Source organism: Diadema antillarum, unplaced genomic scaffold (genome assembly GCF_040938485.1).
Source record: "Diadema antillarum isolate AM-2024a unplaced genomic scaffold, OU_Dant_1.0 seq00000759_RagTag, whole genome shotgun sequence".
Lineage (NCBI taxonomy): Eukaryota > Metazoa > Echinodermata > Echinoidea > Diadematoida > Diadematidae > Diadema > Diadema antillarum.
The window spans coordinates 1,448,154-1,469,863 of NW_027271650.1; the positions used below are offsets into that span (position 1 = coordinate 1,448,154).

At 38.7% G+C, this 21,710-nt stretch overlaps 1 protein-coding gene across 1 annotated transcript in view; it reads right to left on the reverse strand.

Moving 5' to 3' along the window:
- LOC139738615 (uncharacterized) overlaps positions 1-20,653 on the reverse strand; it is a 39,729-nt gene extending 19,076 nt beyond the window's left edge. The window contains exons 1-8 of the mRNA XM_071649233.1: positions 20,472-20,653; positions 12,694-12,755; positions 8,682-8,781; positions 7,770-7,838; positions 5,810-5,878; positions 4,936-5,040; positions 2,186-2,438; positions 541-708 (exon numbers count right to left, since the gene is read on the reverse strand). Coding sequence (XP_071505334.1) covers positions 541-708; positions 2,186-2,438; positions 4,936-5,040; positions 5,810-5,878; positions 7,770-7,838; positions 8,682-8,781; positions 12,694-12,755; positions 20,472-20,522 — 877 coding nt within the window. The 5' untranslated portion in view covers positions 20,523-20,653. The remainder of the gene's footprint in view (positions 1-540; positions 709-2,185; positions 2,439-4,935; positions 5,041-5,809; positions 5,879-7,769; positions 7,839-8,681; positions 8,782-12,693; positions 12,756-20,471) is intronic.
- Between the last annotated feature and the right edge of the window lie 1,057 nt (positions 20,654-21,710).

Consider the following 21,710-nt stretch of genomic DNA (forward strand, 5'->3'; position numbering starts at 1 on the left):
ATAAGTGTGTTGGCATTATTTTCCTTTTTTTTTTTTTAATGAACACATGATTACTGCAACCACTCCCAATTTCTCAGAAGGCATTTGTTGCCTGCATACCGGTATTCGATCTTCCAGAATCAAACTCTGACTCTCTCTTCTCTTGGAATATGTTTTTGCTAACCAAGTCACTACTATTTATTTGTTGCTACACATCACGTACAGACATTCCTCTCATTACATTCTTCAACATACCCTTGGTAGGCATTTTCCAACTTCATAATTTGGTATTCCTTAGAACTATAAATTTCATGCAAGAATTCACTTTATAATAACTTCAGGGAATCTACTCCTTACAAGCAATACTTCTAACTTTATGAGATTCCCTATACTCCACACGTATTAATTCTCTTATTTCTTGTATTCTACCATTTGCAAATTAAATTCTTGATATGTTTATGATCTACTTGTAAAATGTAGAATATGGGACAATAGAAACAAACAAACAAGTGCTGCATCTATGAAAAATAAATATTTTCCAGTGATGCTCTGGGATCTTACCAATTGCAGCTTCCCTAATGGCCTGCTTGAGGGCATAGACAAGCTTGGCAGGCTCTTCCATGAAATTCTCCATTCTTATGGAGCCCTCCATCGTGGTCGTCTTGTTGCTGAAGATCTGGGCGAGGCGGTCTCCACAGGTGTGCATGTCATTGATGTAGCTGATGATTTCTGCAGCAGAGGTCGAAAGGTCACGCAGTCACGAGTTTGATGATTTTACAGCTAGAATTCTACAGAAGAATAATCTACAGCTTTGATAATTCATGAACTTACTTATAACTTTTTTACAACAAGAGCACTAGTTTTCAAAGTTGCAGCCATTGAACTGAAGAATCATTTAACAGCCTCTTAGACATGCAGCACTGATCGTGCAGTCTAAAGAAAAAGATGCCACCACTTCATATTTTTTAGTTGTTTTCTTCTTTTCACACACCACAGGACAACGCATACAATTGTGAGGAAAGAGCTCATCTTGGTTTTGTACTTCCTTCAGTAACTGTCTTCTTCATATCACCTTCTCCTTATAGGCAACTGAAATGTCTCACAATCAAAACTTGAAAATTTGATGGTAATCCTCACTCTTACTATCTCAGTGTATATAGACTCCCACAAACACAAATTTCTAGATCACACTTTGCATTTACAACAATGTGTATCAGTTCTTGCTCTGTTTTGACGTCAATGATACACTAACGGCTACTTCCTAATGTTACCAGGATCTATGCTCTTGCATTACATCCTTTCTGCCACCTGGATCTTGGTGAAAATCCTTAAAAATGTGATTTTTTTTCTCTCTCTCTCAACTTTCAATCATTTCCTGCTCAACTACCACTTGCTTTTCCATGACCTTTACTATTAATCCAATGATATTTAGGTTAAAAAAAAAAAAATCCTTGCTTGGATATTCTAAGAAACTTGGAATCACTTTCCTTCAGTATCTCTATCTCACTTGATTCCAACTGTCCTATTACCATCTCATTGTCATATCAGCCACCAGTTTGCTGAATCCATCAATAATTCTCTCACTGTTAGGTCCATTATTCTAACATGACATATTTTGCGACAATAAAAAAACTATGGGCAGTCATAAATGGGTTGAACTTGAATCAATGACCTCCTGATTGCTTGACAGGTGTCATATCCACTATTTTAAGTTACAGATGTCGAAATGTGGACTACAGCAAATAAAGGAATAAAACAGTTTTGGCATATGCATCTGTAATTGAAAGCAGGGCTCGGGATTCTCAATGCCAGTTATAGGGTGTGTTCAAGTGTTCAAAAGCGAACAGAAGCAAACAACACTGTGCTATTGCTACTGTATATTTGGAGTGTTCGAGTGCTCGGTGGAGAAAGCGTACCTCATGAGTTATTTTTAGAGGTTGTCACATATTTTGTTGCAACAGGGTCATTCACCTGGCGCGCTTAAACTACTTACAGATGTCCCAAACTTTTGGTACTCTTTTGGAGCACATAGGGAAGTGGTCCACTTTTGGCTCAGTTCGGTTTGGTTCGGTAAGGTACACTTTAGGAGAATTCGAGCACTCCTCTGGCATGGGTTCGGTATGGCTTGGTTGGCTTTAGGAGAGCCCTCGAACACACCCATAGATTGCCACATACAGTGCAAAGCTCTGGTGTCCCCACCACTTACGGTTCTTGACTGCAACATTCTTCAAGTAGAGCTGGCAGAGGTTGGCCAGCCGGCCGAAGCCGGGCAGCTTGCTGGCGACGGCCAAGCAGTGGCGAGCGGTCTCCTCCTGGATGCTCTCCGGCAGGCACTCAGTGTAGAGGAAGTGGAGGACAGCGGTCAGCACGTCCTCTGGGTGACCGCTCAGTGGGGGCGGGGTCTGGTCCCATGCTAGCTGGGGGCAGCTTGCCTTCAAAATTACCTTGTGAACAGTGAACTGTAAGACAAAGAGAATGAGTGAGAGTGAGTGAAAGCAAGGGAGAAATGGATACACAATGAATGTCACCCTCTTCTGTTACCCTTTTACCCTACTTCAGCCAGAGGGTATCAATGCTGGTAATAGCATGCTAACCCCCCAGCACTAGGCATTTATTTTGAAGCTAGATATGGGATGAATGTGTATTTACCAGCGTTAAGATTCCACCCAATGCTGAAAACTTCCAATGAGTATGTTTACGCTAGTGATTTGGAGCATTTCTGTTCTTACAACTGATCTGCACATCACAACAGGCAATACACACAACTGTTGAAGTATTGAGGGTACATGACTGCATAGCACTCTCGTGGAAACTACTTGGTAGTATCTTTGAACATAGCACAATATTTAACATGACTATGCATACACACAACACAATGGCTCTACAAGCCTATCTTCTATCAATAAAGGATGGTATACATCTCTTGAGGAGTGCTCTTGTCAGAGGTTCAGATAAATTGCATTAAGTGTGATAATCACCATGAGCTAATGAGGTCTTCTTCTTTTCTTTCCTGTCATTTACTTTGCTAAAAGAGTACTGAACCTAAGATAGCAACAGTGTTACTCAAGTAGAATATCCTGCTTTTAATTCAATGTAGTATGGCCAATACATGAATAACTAGAAATATCACTGAAGGTGATTAATACCCCCGCCCCGTCACGACAGTTTTACCCAAGGAATGATCTTTCCTTGATCTTCTGCCATTTAAATGCCGTTACCATGGCAACGCAGCTTCCGACACGTCCGAAAAATGTCTTGCACATCTTCCCACCAAGACTATTGTGTGTGCCACATTTCATAAGCTTTTGTCAAAAACTGAGGAAGTAGTTCAATCCACAAGATCTTTCCTTGATCTTCCGCCATTAATATGCCGTTACCATGGCAACGCAGCTTCCGACACGTCCAAAAAATATGTCTTGCACATCTTCCCACCAAGACCAATGTGTGTGCCACATTTCATGAGCTCCAGTCGAATACAGAGGAAGTAGTTCAATCCGCAAGATCTTTCCTTGATCTTCTGCCATTTATATGCCGTTACCATGGCAACGCAGCTTCCGACACGTCCGAAAAATATGTCTTCCACATCTTCCCACCAAGATCAAGGTGTGTGCCACATTTCATAAGCTTTGGTCAAAAAACTGAGGAAGTAGTTAAATCCACAAGATCTTTCCTTGATCTTCTGCCATTAATATGCCGTTACCATGGCAACGTACTTTCGGGTACTGTCAAAAAATGCGTCTTGCACATCTACAACCAAAGGCACACATCTGTACCAAGTTTCATGGAAATTGGGCAAAAACTGAGGAAGTAGTTTGCAACACAAAATTTTCCATCATTTTGGGTCATAATATGTGAGCTGTTACCATGGCAACATACTTTTTGTCACTGTCAAGAAATGTGTCATGCTGACCTATATCCTAAGACAAACATTCAATATGAATTCCATGAGAATTGGAAGAACACTGATGAAGCACTTTTGCCATGAAGCATTTTGCCCTATATTTTACCAATAACATGCCGTTACCATGGCAACGCACTTTTTGCCACTGCGGAAATATGTGTCTTGCACATTAACATATTCAGATGAACATCTGTACCTAATTTCATAAAAATTGATCAAAAACTGTGGGAGGAGTTCGCGACGCAAGATTTGTACCCATTTTTGCCCATAATATGCCGTTACCATGGCAACGTACTTTTGGGTACTGTCAAAAAATACGTCTTGCACATCTACAACCCAAGGCACACATCTGTGCCAAGTTTTATGGGAATCGGTTGAAAACTGAGGAAGTAGTTCGCGACGCAAGATTTGCAACGGACCGACCGCCCGACCGACCGCCCGACCGTCCGCTGATTCCTATATACCCCCTTCAAACTTTGTTTGGCGGGGGTATAATTAATCCAATTAACATTTCATGAATAATCAAACAATCACTACAATTTAGTGGTATCTATTTTCACCGGTAAAGCCCGGCCTTCATCATCTCCCTTTCCCCCCTCTCCCTTCTCCCTCCCCTTCTGGCCATTAGCTTTCATGTCCATCACTGTCCACTCTAATGGTCAAATCAGAAATCAGATGAGAATCCCTTTTGCGGGTATCAAATATTAAATCATCAATACCAATGAATCTTGAATTCAAACTCTGGTAAGCACTTCAATCTAGAGGTATTTATTTCCACCAGTCCAACAGGGTTTTCTTCATCCCCTCCCATCTTCCCCCCCCCCCCCTCTTCTTTCAGTTATTACTACACCACTCTACCATTGCCCCCTACAACTTACATATGAGAGGAAAATCCTGTCTGCAGGTATTAAGGATTGAATTATCAATAAATTGAATACCAACGAATTCAGTCTGATAAACACACCTCCCCTCTTTCCCTTCCCCCTCCCATACCCATCCCCATCCCCACCCTCCATCCCGACCCCCACCCCCCTCCCCAACACACATTACCATACCTCTTTGCCACTGTCCGCTCTGATGGTTAAATCCGAGAAGAATCCGATATGCAGGGCACTCTGGAGACTGTATGGGGCCTCTATGGCACGCTCTATCTTCCATACCTAAGGAGAGAAAAACACATTTTATGCAGTCTTAAGCAGTGTGATGTGATACATATTATACATATTACATATATATACATATCATAAGATTCCATTCCTTATCATGCTTTGATTAAATACCATATCAACAGTGTACAGCAAATGGGTGCAATTTTTAAACCTGTTTCTGCCCCTTCCCCCTTCCCCCCAAAAAGGACCAATACCAAATAGTCTCACTCTCATGCCACGATATTCAATGCTGTATTTGCTTTCTGAAAATACTCATTCAACCAATCTGCAATAATCAGGGGTATGCTGACAGTTACACTCCTATGGATGCAATACATGGCAGTTCCTTATAGCTTTTACACAAAGTAAAGAGGAAAAAGGACAAATACCTGAATGATTTAGAAAAAAGTTTTCCATATTATCACTTTTAGTAATAATAGGATTATTACTATTGATGATAACAATGATGATGATGATGAAGATGATGGTGACGATGAATGAATGATAGTAACAACAACAATAACACTAACGATAATTCAGCATCAGTAGGACAATGAAAGTAACTACTCTCCTACAAATGTCTGCATATCCTGCAATGTGAACACATCAATTCCACAAAATGATATGAGAGTCTAAAAGTTAATTGACATCTGTCATTGATCCAGCACTTCTTTGATTCTATTCCCTTTGGTTACTGTGTCCCTTTAAATATTCAAGCAAGTATATCACTTGAATTCAGAAGAAAGTGGTGTGGTGGAAACTAGCAATGATGCAATCTTACCTTGGAGCACTGAAAAGTGAAGTCATCTTCATACTTCAGATGCAGCGTGTCTGGTCTTTTCTGTGTGGCCTGTAAACATGCACAATGATATGGGTCGATAGATAGAAACATGTAGATTAATAGATGAGGTACATATCTATACCCTACATATATGAAAACATGAATACTTACACATCAACAGAAAGATAAATAGAGTAGCGAATCGATACATAGATTACAGACGTAAATGATTGACAGATGAATAGATCAGAAGAATATAGTAGACAGATGGAAAAATTGAATTATATACATGAGACAAAGGACAGATTGATGAATAAATTACTAGACAGATGAATAGATATGAACACAGAGAAAGATACACAAACATATGAAAAAGTGACAGATGGATAGATAGATAGGTGGACAGACTGACAGATAAGAAAGAAAAAAATATAGATTGGGACAGATAAGAGAGATACATACACATACAAGAAAAAGTGACAGACAGATAGAGAGATAGGCAGATAGTTTGATAATAGCTTGATATATAAATCAAAATAAAATATAGATGAGACAGATGAATAGATGCATACAGACATACAAGGAAGAGTGATATATATGCAGATAGACTGACAGATAAATAAGAATGAAACATACCGTACATTATAGATAGGTACAAATAGGGAGATACATAAATTGGTATTAACACATACAAGAAAAAATGACAGATGCATATAAAGCTGAATACATACATACATGCATACATACACACATACATACAAACATATACATACCTACATAAATACATATATATATATATATATATATATATATATATATATATATATATATATATATATATATATATATACATACACACATACATACATAAATACATACATACATACATAGGACCTACATTGTAGATACACAGGCTGATAGCCTGATCTAAATACAATTGAAGTACAGATAGATGTATTATTTTTTAAAGAGAGACAGTTGGACAGATAGAAACAGAAAGAAGGGAAGACAAAATGGATCAATCCTGATGGCATAATCTGGATATTACACTCTGCGCATATCTAATCATGTAACGTAATTAAAACATGCATCGAGGGAGGGAGACTGCTCTGTCTACCCCTGTAACATTTCCACAATCATGTGAAAAATTCACCAGTGTTGCCTGGCTTTACATGCCACTCTCAAACCCTTCAATTCAATCATAAAACATCTAATGAGTGCACACCTTTCATTTACCGTGCCCTTTTTAAACTTGCCATAACGCAAAGGACATAAATCTTCATCTACATTGCACATTGGTTTCTAAACCGAGCGTGCTGGAAATGATGCTTCCTAATTCCATTTATACCAACGTTGCCCCATCAATTTTGTTGTCTTTCTGTCAACATCTAAATGGTTTGCTAATAGTGTCATATGCATCTCCTGGCCAAGTGCTGCATATGCCATAATGTTTAGCGAATCTTATTTTTTTTTTGCGAATTTAAATTTCCCAACATTTTTGCGAGGGTTCACATTCACGATCGTGGATTACAATAATAAAGGGAGACATGTATACGTGCACGTCACATCCATGGCAAGGTCAGATTTAATAAGTTTGTGCACTGTTAAATTTGCGAATAGTACCCAACTCGCGAAATTCGTGAAAATAAAAACCTCGCAAAATATATGACATTATATATATAATATAATATTATATATAATATATAATATTATATATAATATATATTATAATCATAAATATATGAGTATGTGAAAAATTATGACAGAGTGCAGTTTTAGGGTTGCTTCTTTTGTATGCTAACCCGTGGCAAATGTAGCACAATGTCTTCATCTCTCTATACGGACTCTTTCTTGTGGACATTGCATACATTTGCATACTAATTTGCATGCTTAATGTACTGTCCTACGAAGAACTGACTGTAGTGTAATTATCATTATCATAAAACTCAACGCACTTTACCTGCATCTCAATCTTGTCTCCACTCTGGCTGCCAACAAATTTAATACTTTGAATCTTCGTTCCAGTAATCTGCATTTACGACACAGGGAAAAGAAAACAGCCAATAGCCTCACACAGATTCATTCAGAGAGGTGTCAATGTGAATATTTCTCCAGCAATGTCATCCTACCTGTCAGCTCTGTAAGCATTGTATGATTATTCATGATGAAAACAACATACACCTCTTGCAACTTCTGCAAGAATGCCTGCCACCCGTGCTACAAATCTAGAGACCAACTCTAAACATTCTTACATTGAAGTAAAGCAGTAATATCCCTACTCATATCAACAACTCGATATCCCCTCTGTACGATACAGTAAAGTAATTCCGATGGAAGAAGTTCTGTTTCGCAAACTATTCTGGCTTGACAAAATTTCACCACCTGTATATAACAGATATGACATCTGACTATGCAAAAATTCTGAACAAAACTGTGATAAAGATTCTTGGTGGAAAAGGCCTGTTGCATGATTTTCCTTGACATGCACACTGTACATGTACAGCATCTTATGACAGTGGGGTGCTTATTGCTATATGAGATGGTATTTGTGACTTGTGATTTTTCCTGGTACTTTCTCTAATCTATACACCTCGTATCCATCACTCTCTTCTGATATCAATGTATACTACTTACAAAGATTCTTGCTGTAAGTTACACAACTGAAAACAAGAATGAATAAAACTAAGAAAAGCCATAAGATTAAAGGAGTTTTGGTTTATATGCAATATTGTAAAAGTCAAGACTGTCACACAATATAGTGCAATGCCTTTTCTATACTCATCATGACATGCAAGGGAAACTGTGCTATTTTCTTTTCGAGAAGATTAGTTTCTACAAAATACGAGGACTCTGAATTCATGTTTGTACTCACTTCATAGAGGTCAAAGTTGGAGACAAAGAAAGGAACTTCGGCCAACCCAGGGGGGAGCTTCCATATTATGTCTCCGGTATCACTGAGGTGAAATTCCACACTGTTTTAGGCAAGCAAAACACATCAAAATAAATGAAGAATATTGTTGAGTTCATATACTATCCAATAAAGCCCTGTCTGTCTCTTTCTCATGTGTAAGCTGCAGAAAGAATATAATTCTACACATGTTGCCAGGCACTAGTACATTACCACAATCACAGCATGTACCATATGTCCTGGTTTGTAGAATTAGCCTAATTGGTGTAGATCCCCAACATACTACATGTACATGCAAGTACTGTGCATATTAACTGCTATGCCTACCACTGCATGCTCCCATAGAGCTCATTCATGAGTTGGCAATGCACCCATGGGATGAATCTGTGATTGGAGCTGGTGAAATAATCCACACAATATCCAAGTTGCATCTAAGTAACCACAATTTGGTGGATTTGTGCTGTATATTCTAATTACAATTTTCATTATTCATTGTTAGCAATTTATTTGGTAGGGTATATGTGTAACATATTGTACTAGTACTACTATAAGATATCTTAAGACAAAGTATCTCATTATGCTTGTAATGAGCTTTGAGCCCACTATCAGCCCAGTAATAGGCCCAGTATACTTGTATGTTAGAGGGCATTATTGTGGAGACCGTCAAATAAACTTATCTGCTTGAAGGACAAAGACCACCTCAACCCCTTCAAAAAATTAAATGAAATAGAATTGAATGGAGTGTGTGAATTGTATTCATACAAAGATAGTTGGTTGCGCTTGCCTGAGTTGGCAAGTTACGAATATCAGAAATATCCAGATTCATTGATATCAAAATTCCTGACCTGCTGTAAGATAACAGATCACTACTCTAGGTGTAGACAAAGTAGCTTGACATCACTGCCTCATTGCAAGTTACATGTACATGCAGAAACTTACAACCCGCCACTTAGACCCCATGGGACAAAAGCACATCATATTCTGTCAGACAAAGATATTGTGTGCAACCTTTGTAGCCCACGAGGGAGTGTGTGTGGCAGAATGGCGGTGAGATCAGAGTTCACTTGCATGCCATACACACATTGAATATACACTTCCTTTGTCATGCAGATTGACAAACGATTGTACACGGGACAAAAGTTAGCGTGATAAACAGCGTTGTGGGGTCAACAGAATTTCTCTTAAGCACTGGGCCATAACTATGAAATTATTCATCCTATTGCAAAATGCCAAAAACTGAAGATATTTTATCATCAGCAGTACATGTACGTCTACATATGTCTGCATCGTAGAACCTGGACACATTCAGTGGAGCCAGGCAGTGCGCACACATGCATCTACAATGTACCCTGATATATATCTGAACATTCAGTCTGCAGGTTTTTAATTGACACATAATTCATCACACTGCTGGCAAAGAGAGTTCAGCTTTGTTACCACAATCATCTAATGCTTACGCATTCTACATTGCACAAATTTGTATGGCACTTCTAGTAATCTACCAAAATACTGATTGACTGGAGTCACCATGTAAATGTTTATAGCAGAATGTATTTCTTCCGAACCACTCTCACAGAAATTTACATTACAGACCATCCTAGAAATATATCATTTATATTTTGACCAAGCACATTAAAAGTTAATAACTGTCTTTCAGTGAAAAGATGTGTTGCTTCCTTGTAAAAATGGCTAGATTAACAGGGACAGAGGGAGAAGTGTGCAGAGATAGACTCATTATAATTTAATGCATGTACACAACATCATTCCAATGGAAATGATGTACACATTGTATTAGAACCAATGTAAGCTTAGCCATATAACAGTAAGCTAGACTGCACAAGACAGAGCTCTCTGACTGTTAAAGGTGGTTTCTGAGAAATGACTCCAGCCATATAAATATAGTACTCTTGTTATATTTGCAGCCTTGTATACTAGTACTACACACACTGGTTTCAGTTTTCGGTAATAGACAACATGTACTCAAAGAAATATTCAGTAGCTGTTAATGGTTTCTCTTTTACAAAGAATATATTGCAAAGAGAAATATGGAAATCCAGCATGACTTCATTAAAAAGGTAATTTGATTAACAATTGCCTGTGTGCAATTCCACATGGAGCAACTCTCAAGTCTCAATGTTGACAGTTTTTGAGCATACCAGATACTCGCAGTACATAACACAACTTTTAAAGAAAAACAAATACTGTATAATTGATGCAATAAATACAATGTTCTTGATATGGTGAGCATACATTAATACACATTTTATTGGATAGATAAGTTATTGTTTAGAGACTGCGGGATGGCAAAAATACACATCGATATCATATCATTATATAAAACAACAACTAGTATTCGCATAAAAAACTATTGAATGAAGATATCAATACAAAATATACTTTTTCCATTTTTCCAAATACATTGTACATGTACCAAAAAGTATACAAACTAATATTGCTGTTCAAATAAAGTTCATATTTTTGCTTGAAAAGGATTTTCTCATCAAAAAAAACCTAGTAAATAGATTGATCATCTGATCAGACAGTATCTCATTTACTGTGGAACATGTACAGTTGAATGTAGCACTTCTCTTGAAGATAAAAATATAGCAATTAGCCAATGAGCACACTTAGCTTTAAAAAAAAAATGCAAAGAAAAAAAGGCAGATATGATTAAATACATGTCTATTGTGGTTATTTTTGATTACCCAAAAACTGCAAAGTCACAAATCTGTTTGAAGAAGCTTTGGTAAGAGTGACTTTTCCCATTGATTTGGAATACTACTTATCCTCTCACACTGCAAGAAAAGATTTGAATCTTACATATAAGACTCATAAGATTCACAATGGTTCCAAAAACTGTCTCACAGCCTACACATTGCTTTAATATGTGAAATAAATTGGCTTGAACCTTGAACTGGTAATCTTTATAATACAGAATACCGACTTTACTCCAGTTGCTAGGTACAAAAGGTCTACACATACTATGAGTCATGAATAACCATTGCATCATGGAGAGATAAAATTAAAAAAGAAAAATGCTAAGTCATCCATGATATATATTTTTTCTTGTACATGTTTTTAGAGGAAGCAGTTGTTTGTTCCTCAGACCGATCTAAAGACATATTTCTGATGAAACCAGAGGGAACCAGAGTCCTATCCATATAGTTGAGTCACCTTTCTTGAAAAGTCCTAAAATCTAAATTATACATAGAGTGAATGAAAATAATGTGTTTCTTTTCTTCTTTTTTTCAGGGACACAAGACTAGAGGACAGTGTGCAACTCCAACTTCAAAATGGCAGCAAACTGAATCATCATACTGTATGAGGTTACACCCCAATCCCATAATATCATGCATTTGACCTGAGTAGTCAATAGAAGTTCTCTATGTAGCAGATAAAATGTATAAAATAGAATGTAGTCATGGATATTTAAAGGAAAAGCAAAAATGCCTTCACCAGTCATGGAAACTTAAAAAGAAAAATACAAGTATCTGAATTCAAAGTGATTACATACAGAAACAACAACACATGAGAAGCTTTTCTGTGGAAGAGGAGGGTACTTACTGATGATGGTTACTTGACTGTTCTTAATGTTCATCCAGATGATGATACAATATGATGGGATTTCTGTTTGTGCATATTAACAATTTTTACACGATCATACAAAAAACAATTTGAAATCAAAATTGACCATAAAGAGACTGAGTGACAAATTTGTGCATTGTGGCACAGACAACATCTGAGCTCATAAGTGATATTCAAGTGTGTGAAGCAATAAGATGGATATGATTTCAAAATATTTGAATCTGGACAGTTATTTGATCGGGTCAAAGTTTTTACCCCCAGGTGATCCTGATCTGGACAGTGGTGACTATTTTTAGCTGGCTCAAGTGAGCAATTAACATACAAATACCAAGAAAAAGAACATAAAAGAGAAATTATTACATCTTTTCTTCGATATATACGCAATACCTACCCCTCAAGGCCACTTGCGTGACTGTTGGAAGCATCTTTCGTTTTCACATCAATTCCAACAATCTGCAAAAGGAAGCAGGGAGATGGATTCATTATTTTAAACTGTTAACTTGTCTCCTGGCTAAAAAATAAGTTTGGTTTTTCTGTTTCCCCTCTGGATAAGGAATGGTTGAAGCCTGTTTGTACAATGACTAAAAGAAACAGACAGACAGGCACACACACACACACGCACACACACACCAACATACAGCTCAAGAGACATCATCTCCACTATCCACTGTATGGAGTTTAATAGACCTACAGTGCGTACATGTAGCAATCATGAAAATGCTAAATGAATTCTTTTTTTTTGGGGGGGGGGAGAATTAAGCATTTGATGTTCAATTAGTAAATGGTAAGTACAGCTGTACATGAACATATGCCAAACAATGGAGAAAAGTTGCAAAGACAGCATATATATCAAAACAATCATACTAAACCGCAAATTGAAACTACTGGCCAAACTGGGTAATTTAAGAGAGTTTTGGGGTCAAAATGACACAGTTTATCAATATACAGCTGTAGTCTACAGAATGGTACTCTCACATAAAATATTTAAGCTTCTTCATGATGAAATCCTTGTCATACCTGGGTCATGAATAATTCATTTACAGTTGTAAGCATGGCCAGATGCATGGGGAAATAGAATGGGTCACATGTGTACACGGTGCTACTTGTTCACAACTTTCTGCATGTGTTCTTAACTCACCAACACACAAGTTACATACATGTATTGTACATTATACTGTGTGGCATGTTAATTCACAACAAGCTAATGTTTCAAGATGTGGGCCATCCTGCACTATCCTTTTGTAAACTTAACATACGTCGTAGGCCCTATTTAACAGTGTTAATTTGAAGTCACAAGTAAAGTGGGCATGGCCAGCGGCCGGCCCCTACTGTAACCTACACATTAGACCTGGGCCTGGATTACTGATTTGAATGCTCCATAAGCTAGATCGACTAGAGTTCTAGACCAATTCTATCTAGAGTAAAATATTCCGTTTGCGGCAGTTTAAGCATTGTTAAGGGTTTTTCCAACTTGTAAACAAATCAGGCAAATTATTTTCAACCATTTCATATATCATAGACAAGATTATTCATTAACGCAATTGTTTTCGTAAAAGAAATTAACTATTGACCAACGCAGTTTTCATGATTTACCAGGGCAAAACCCGGCACAATTTTCGCCGATAAGGGCGATATGCGACGTAGTATTTCTGCTTGCGGCACGATGTACAATCCCTATGCAATACGCGCGTGCTCCGCGATCTTTAGCTGAAACGCCTTCACATGTCTCGCGAACATTGCGTAAGCGCCAATTCCCATCGCAAAAGCACGTGAAAATAGCGTGCGCACATGCATTGGCCGCAAACAAGATCGCAATTCTGGCGGTGTTGTTGATGTCTTTCTTGTGTTTTTCTGAATTTTTTCGATGGTAACATCCACTTTCCGAAAAAAATGGCGGCCCACATCGGCTCGTGAAAGTTCTATTTTACGTGAGGATGTGTTTTCAAAATCCATGAACATAGAGAAAACGACAAAAAATCCAGTTTCTTGGACCATTGTTTCTTAACTGTTATGATAAGAAGTACCGAAAATTTCATTTTGGATGCGATATGTTGTCATTTCGGTGAGAAAATTTCACTTTCGTCAGAGATTGTGCCCATTTTATCGGTTGGTTTTTGTTGATTGCTAGTGTGTTAGTATATTTGTAGTGTGCATGTAACAGTGCAGTGCTGTGTTTTATTATACAAATGACGCACAGGTCTGAGTGCGTCAGTCGGAATTGTGTGCATAAGGTAACTATGGAATGCTTAACCCACGAGGCGAAGCCGAGTGGGTTTAGGCTAAATTCCATAGTTACCGCATGCACACTATATTCCGACTGACGCACGAAAAGACATGTGCGTCATCTGATTTATAGAATGGGTAATTTTCTTGTCAAAAACCCATTTTTCTATCGTGTTACCCGATGACAAAATTACTGGATGCATTTCCTTTTGGCTTGCCGTAAACAAGCATGCATCAGTTTTTACTGGACGCACGGCCAGCCATGCATCAGTATTTACTGGACGCATGGCCAACCTGAGTGCGCGAACGCTTGCTTAGTGCGCAAACCTTTGTTACAAGTACGCGTACTCTAGCTACAAGTGCGCGATAACATGTTTACCACGGTGACTCAGCGTACGTAGCGTGCGGCCAGTAAAAATCAACACATAGCTCTCGACCAATCAGATCGCAGGATTCTCGCTACCCATTCTATAAAGCGGTATATTACCATGTATGTTGTACCTGCCGCGAACGGCTGCACGGCCGCTTACTGACGCAGTTACTCTAGACTTAGAGTCTAATGTTAGATGACATTTTTAGCCTGGAGTCAAGGCAAGCTCAAGGCAGGCAGCCTCTGAATTTTGCTCTTTTACCAAAAACTATTTAAATTACAATGTAGGTAGGCATCTACGATCTAGTCCGTCTACCACTTTGCATTTACAAAATTTTACCAAGCTGTCCACATGAAGATTTCTGACTCTTACTGAAAACAAAAAACAAAAACAAAAACAAAAGCAAAACAAAACAAAAAGCACATATTAACAGCCCAGCTGTGTAAAAATGCTGTATGTGGAGGTGGATTTTTAATATAATTCCCCCAGTGCCAGTAAATTTATTCAGTATAAATCATGTAGCATGATTATGTAGAGGGCACCACTCCCACTGTGACTGCAGGGGGAAGCCCCATATGACACGATGCCGATGGGAGACCATAAATAGCCTGTACCCTGGTACTCACATATTGCACGATCGGAATTTCGAACAAAGAATCAATCTGCTTCTTTTACAATGTAGGACTCCATATTACCAGTCATACTAGTAGTCCTAGTAGCTGTTAGGTCCTACACTAACCGCAGCAGCGACCCCATACGGACAAATACGTACCGTAAAGGGGTCGCACAGCAAACCCATCCTGTCACGGAAGCACCTGATATGGCTAAGCATTTACGTGACCAGAGACCAAAATAGAGGGTTTTATACCGAAATTAGGGGCCTTACTCTTAGATAAGATACTTACAATCACGGCAGGCGAAGTCGATTTACAATATGATCTGTTTTGAGAGCCCTGTGAAAGAGTTTATCCGAGGTTTTTATAGTCCTACCGCATTTCGTATTGTAGTATGACTTACACAGCGCATGCGCTAATATGGATAAAACGTAGCACATACTGTAATACGCAATGTATGCGTGTGGAAAAAAACCGGACGGCTCGCTGAGAACTGAAATGAATATTCATGAGACGTAACAAATAGAATGCATGCTGGGCGATGATTTACTATCGGGCCTACCGACACTTATTTATTTCGTTTTTAAAGCGCATTTCGAATGTGTGGTTCATTATTTATTTGCAATAAAGGAAGTGCACACATAATGAACATCTGGAGATGTGAAGGATTAAGAAAATAATAGGTGATTTTCATGATAGAGGGTGTGTTTTGTTTTGTTTTTTATTTTTTTCCCCAGTCTGCAGAGGAAATGCCCCAGATGTCTCATCTATGTAGATCAAGTTTCCTTTCACACTGTACATTATAGTTTTATTAAATGTTGTACATTCACAATGGGCTCCACTCACAAGCTCTGCTTCTTGGGGACTCATATTCATTTTTGCTTCATGTTCATTTTCTACTGTGATTTGAATTGAATACACTTCTGTTACATACATGTTTTGTTTATTTCCAATAGTTGAGAATTGTTTGATTATTTATTGAGAGACCTTCCCCCCCCCCCAAGACTTCTATCGCATGAGAGGAGATCCTTCCTGTCTTTCTTTTTCTGTCAGGCTTGTCACTTTCTGTTTGATTGTGTGTATGTGTGTGTGTGTGTCCGCGTGCGTGTGTGTTTCATAATTATTGTGTGTAACAAGTTGGAAGAATTGGAAGCTAAATTTCTATGTACTGTGACATACAGATAAACAAAATTGACTCTTGAGTATTCATTCATTTTCATTCATTCATTCATTCATTCATTCATTCATTCATAGCAATGGGACAAGAAGTGTCTTCTGAAAATTTTTGAAATTTCAAATGTCATAACTTCCTTATTTTTTATCCGATTTTTATCATTCTTGCACTGTTCTGCTGGATTTTTTTTATCATTGTCGTGAAATTGATAAAATTTTAGATTGGCTTTCATCTTAAAGGCATAATGGATTGGTTAATGAAAAACTAGAAATTAACCCTTTCAGATCCATCCACATGGTCATTGGGATTGTATTCCATTGCTCCCCATGGCTTTTTTTTTTTTTAATGTTGTCTTGCTTGATCAATACCCTTTTAAGCCTTATACATACGTGTATGTACAATACTGCTGAAATGCATGCCGGTATTCCCCAACGCGTTTACATCGTTCGTTTGCTTGCGATCGGCGGTCATGCCATCAGACAAGGAGTATGTATTCGTAGAGGCGCACGCATTTCTGTGGTCATTTCACTCATGCCTTTTTTAAACCCATGATCCGATCCCGGCTTTGCAGCAGCGTGGCAGATGACATGATAGAACGAGTTTACTTGTGCAGATTTTTAGAAAAATTGAAAAAATTACAGCAGTATAAAGATCTGATTGCGTTTGTTTTCATTTCATTTCTTCAGAATGGTCTCATAATGAAGGTAGGCACAAAAGGGATAACGAAATTTGTCCTGTTGTTTACCTTTCAAGAACGCATGCACAAAATGTGACGAGAAAAAAATTAAAAAAAAAATCATAAAATCATCGCAGTCCCGTTGAAATTTGCGGAAACAGTAGGCGCGAAAAGGATCTTGAATTCGGTCCTGCATGCCATGTTGGTTATCAAAAACGCATGCACAAATGCGAAGAAATTATCGGGAAAAAAACTATGTACTTTCAATCCTTCTTGTGCGTGCATCACAACAGATTACAGCCGAAAGAATTCACGAAATCATCGCAATCCTGCTGATATCTGAGGTATAGAAATAGGCGCAAAAAAATCGTGATATTCGAATAGTGCGAAGAGATTATTGGGGGAAAAATAAAAGACACATTTTCAACCCCTTCTGGTGGTGCATCATAAAGATTACAGCCGAATATCAAATCATGGCAATCCCGTTGAAATTTGAGGAAACGATAGGCGCAAGAAGGATATCGAATTCGGCCCTGAATACTGTCTTTCAAAAAACGCATGAATAATTCCGAAGAGATTTTCGGGAGAAAAATAAAGAATGTTTTTTCAACCCTTCTGGTGTGTGCATCACAAAAGATAAGAGCCGAAATAATTCATAATATCACCGCGATGCCGTTAAAGTTTGAGGAGACAATATAGGCGCAAAACGAATCATAAATTCGGCTGTGAATACCTTCTAATCCGAGAGGACGCGCATTTACGAAATGTGGGAGAGAATATCGGTAAAAAGTATAAAAGGACACATTTTCAACCCCTTTTGGTGTGTGCAAAGTAAAAGATTACAGCCGTAGGAATTCATGAAATCGTCACAATCCCGCTGATATTAAATTGATAGGCGCAAACAGGATCATGAATTCGGCCGTGTTATGATCTTTCAAGAACGCATTTACGAAATTCGAAGATTTTATCGGGGAAAAATAAAGAACACATTTTCAACCCCTCTTGGCACGTGAATCATTAAGATTATAGCCGAATAATAATCCATGAAATCATGGCAATCCCGTTGAAATTTGAGGAAACAATAGGCGCAAAAAGGATCGTGAATTTGGCCCTGCATGCTGTGTATCTTTCAAAAACGCATACCGCATGCACAAATTCGGGAGAAAAATAAGACACATTTTAAACCTCTTTTGGCGCGTGCATTATAAAAATTACAGCCGAAATGATTCATGAAATCATCACAATCCCGTTGAAGTTTGAGGAGAACAAGAGGTGCAAAAAGAATCATGAATTCGGCCGTATCATTTCTTCTAATCCGAGAGGACGCATTTACGAAATGCGAAAAGATTACCGGAGCAAAATAAAGGGTGCATTGTCAACAATTCTGGTGTGTTCATCACAACAGATTACATCCGAACAGTGATCCGAAGTAAAGTTCATGAAATCGTCACAATCCCGCTGATATTTGAGTTAGAAATAAGCGCAAAAAGAATCGTGAATTTGACCCTGATGCCGTATGCTGCCGTATATACCTTTCAAGAGCGCATGCACAAATGCGAAAAGATTATCGGGAGAAAAATAAAGAACCCCTTCTGGCACGTGCATCAGAAAATACTATACAGCAAAAATAATTCATATAATCATTACAATCCAGCTGAGCACCAAAAATGTGAAAAGCGCAGAACTTAAGTAACGCGTGTTACTCTACGTGCGCCGATGTTGACAAAAAGTCACAAACGCATTTGATACAATCTGATTTTGTTCATAATCATTTAACACTTTGATTCACAAACATTCAATTCTTTTAAAATGGTTCTATACACGAAGAAGAGATAGGAGTACAAAGCATTACAAATTCGACCCTGCAGTGTACTTTCAAGAACGCCAAGATACGGGAAGAAATTTTCGGAGGAAAGTTAAAAACCGCATTTCAGTCCCTTCTTTTTTTCTTTTTTTTTACTTCCTTTTCGTATCAACAAATCAATTCACAAATGATTCCTTTTTGTTCCTTCTCAAGAAAATGATCCGTAAACAAGGCACTTGAGTTTACAAAATGTTTATTTGCAAAATGTTTTTTTTTTTTTTGGGGGGGGGGGGAGGTAATATTATTGTCGACAAAAACATGAAAATAAATTTGCAAGCCAGTTAATGCTTTTTCAGGTTGTTGTTGACCAGTAAATTTTCTGTTCCGACCAGTACAAAAATGGGGAGGAAAAATGGATATTTACTGATCCGACAGAGACAGGTTGGACCGGCAGAAAAAAAAAAAAAAAAATGGGTTAGTGTGCAGCCCTGCTTTATTCAACTTCCAAGATTTGGTGATGAAACCAAAGCAAGCACTCTTGCCAAACTCAGTTGGCAACATTAGGAAGGTGTCATTCTGTTTCACTGCGTTCTTGATAATTTCTATTTGCTCCACTTTGAACTTAATTCTTTTTGCATCCTCCTCTACTTCACTTAGAGCATCTTTGAACTCCATGATATCTATCGTATTGGTACGAACAAGTGTCCTTTATTAAATGAGACCGAGAACCAAATACGAGCAACATTGTACATGTGGCAGATGACGTAAAATATGAATATTCATTTGCGCATGCGCAGATCAGTATATTTGCGTGATAGTTCAAAACGGCGAACGGACAGTATCTCGACTAGACGGTCTCAAAGATGACTATTTATCTTGTTTTCGGAGGTAATGGTGAGAAATACATAGTCGTTTCTATTGTTCAACAATAATGGTTTTATATCATGTGGCTTTTCGTTGCGAATCCAAGTGTCCTTTTGAGCGGTGAGTTGTTTACGTGTTGCAGTGCATTTGAGTGCTTCCTAAAATTGCATGGGTTGCTTCGGGGCGCTGTTACTGTGTTACAGCGCCCCGCGACGGGGTTAGTCCTACACATTCCATAACTAAACTATGACAAAAAATGTCGATCCACACTTCACTTTTAGTACGATTCTGGTTATGAATCCCTTGTTTGATTGTGTACGAGGTGTAACTGATTACAATCTCACAGATTAAGTTTACACAAATCTACACCACTCTAAAGTTACTCTAACAGTTGTGTTTTGTACTTGGTACTTGACATGAATGATTTACAGCTGTAATCTTACCTTCCATCCGCCATGAAATCTGTGATTGACGGAACACACAGCCTCAGCCATTTTTCACCGATTCTGGTAGGAACCTTCCACGTTAATAAGCAGCCTGGGTTCAGTGTGCCATTGACGACTTCAGTTCCGTGTTTGACGTGGAATGCTCCGACAAATTCAAGATTCTTAGATCTAGAAAGGTCTAGACTAGAATAGTCTACACGGTGTTCACGATTTCGCAACACGGATGACTTGGCGACAATGACGAATATCTATAGTATAACACGTTACCGTACCGTACCCATGTCCAATCACGACCAATCACACAATAACATTAACACGGCCGTACACATACGGATCGACGACTCCCCATACAAACCCCATCCCGAGTCTGGGCTCCGTCCCCTTTTCCTTGGTGCGACCAAGAGAGGGCGCAAATTTTCTGATTGCGATATTAATACACAGAACTCTTCAGTTCTGTGTATTAATAGGGAGCTTTAGATTTTGACGCGCGGACGTTTGAGCCGACGCTTGCGCTGGACGTTCTCCTCTCCCTGCGTCGTGTGGAAAGGTAGCTTTAGATTACGCTGGGACGCGCGCGCAACGTATAAAAAATAAAATCGCGCCCCCATATGATCAGTGCATGAAGAAGCTCTCTACGTCGCAAACTGTGCGGACGAGAAAATAGCCCAGTACGCGTAGTAAACAACTCAGGCGACGCAAGCTAAAAATAGATTGACTTTACGCGCGCTACTGCGCAAGCTCAGAACATGTTTTTTTCCTTTGAACGTCCGCGCGTCTAAAATCTAAAGCTCCCTAATATCGAGAGACTGCGCGCCATCCTCGGGTGTCACGCCCTCATACGGCTTGTCGCGTACAATCACGGCTACGAGTAAAGAGAGTCCAGAAGCTAGACTACCCCATCCCAGTGCCGTATATTAAAGGTGCATGGTCCCGGCGGCGAATATTTTTTCCGTACATGGAAACGCTACAGTACATGAATTATTCATAAGTTTAGTCAAATGCGTACGCGGGCGCACGGCGCAAGTTTCCTATAGAGACCTATGCTATCGACATCTCTTGGGCGCTTACGCTTTGGCCCACTTTCCCGAGTCCGAAGAAGTCCGATCCACTGGGTGATTTCAAGTTCGGTGCTAGTGCTAGTGCTAGTGCTGAGATAGCACTAGCACCGGCGATAAAACCGAACTTGAAATCACGTCGGTGTTGGGAGTTGACCTCAAAATTATGACGTATTTCCGG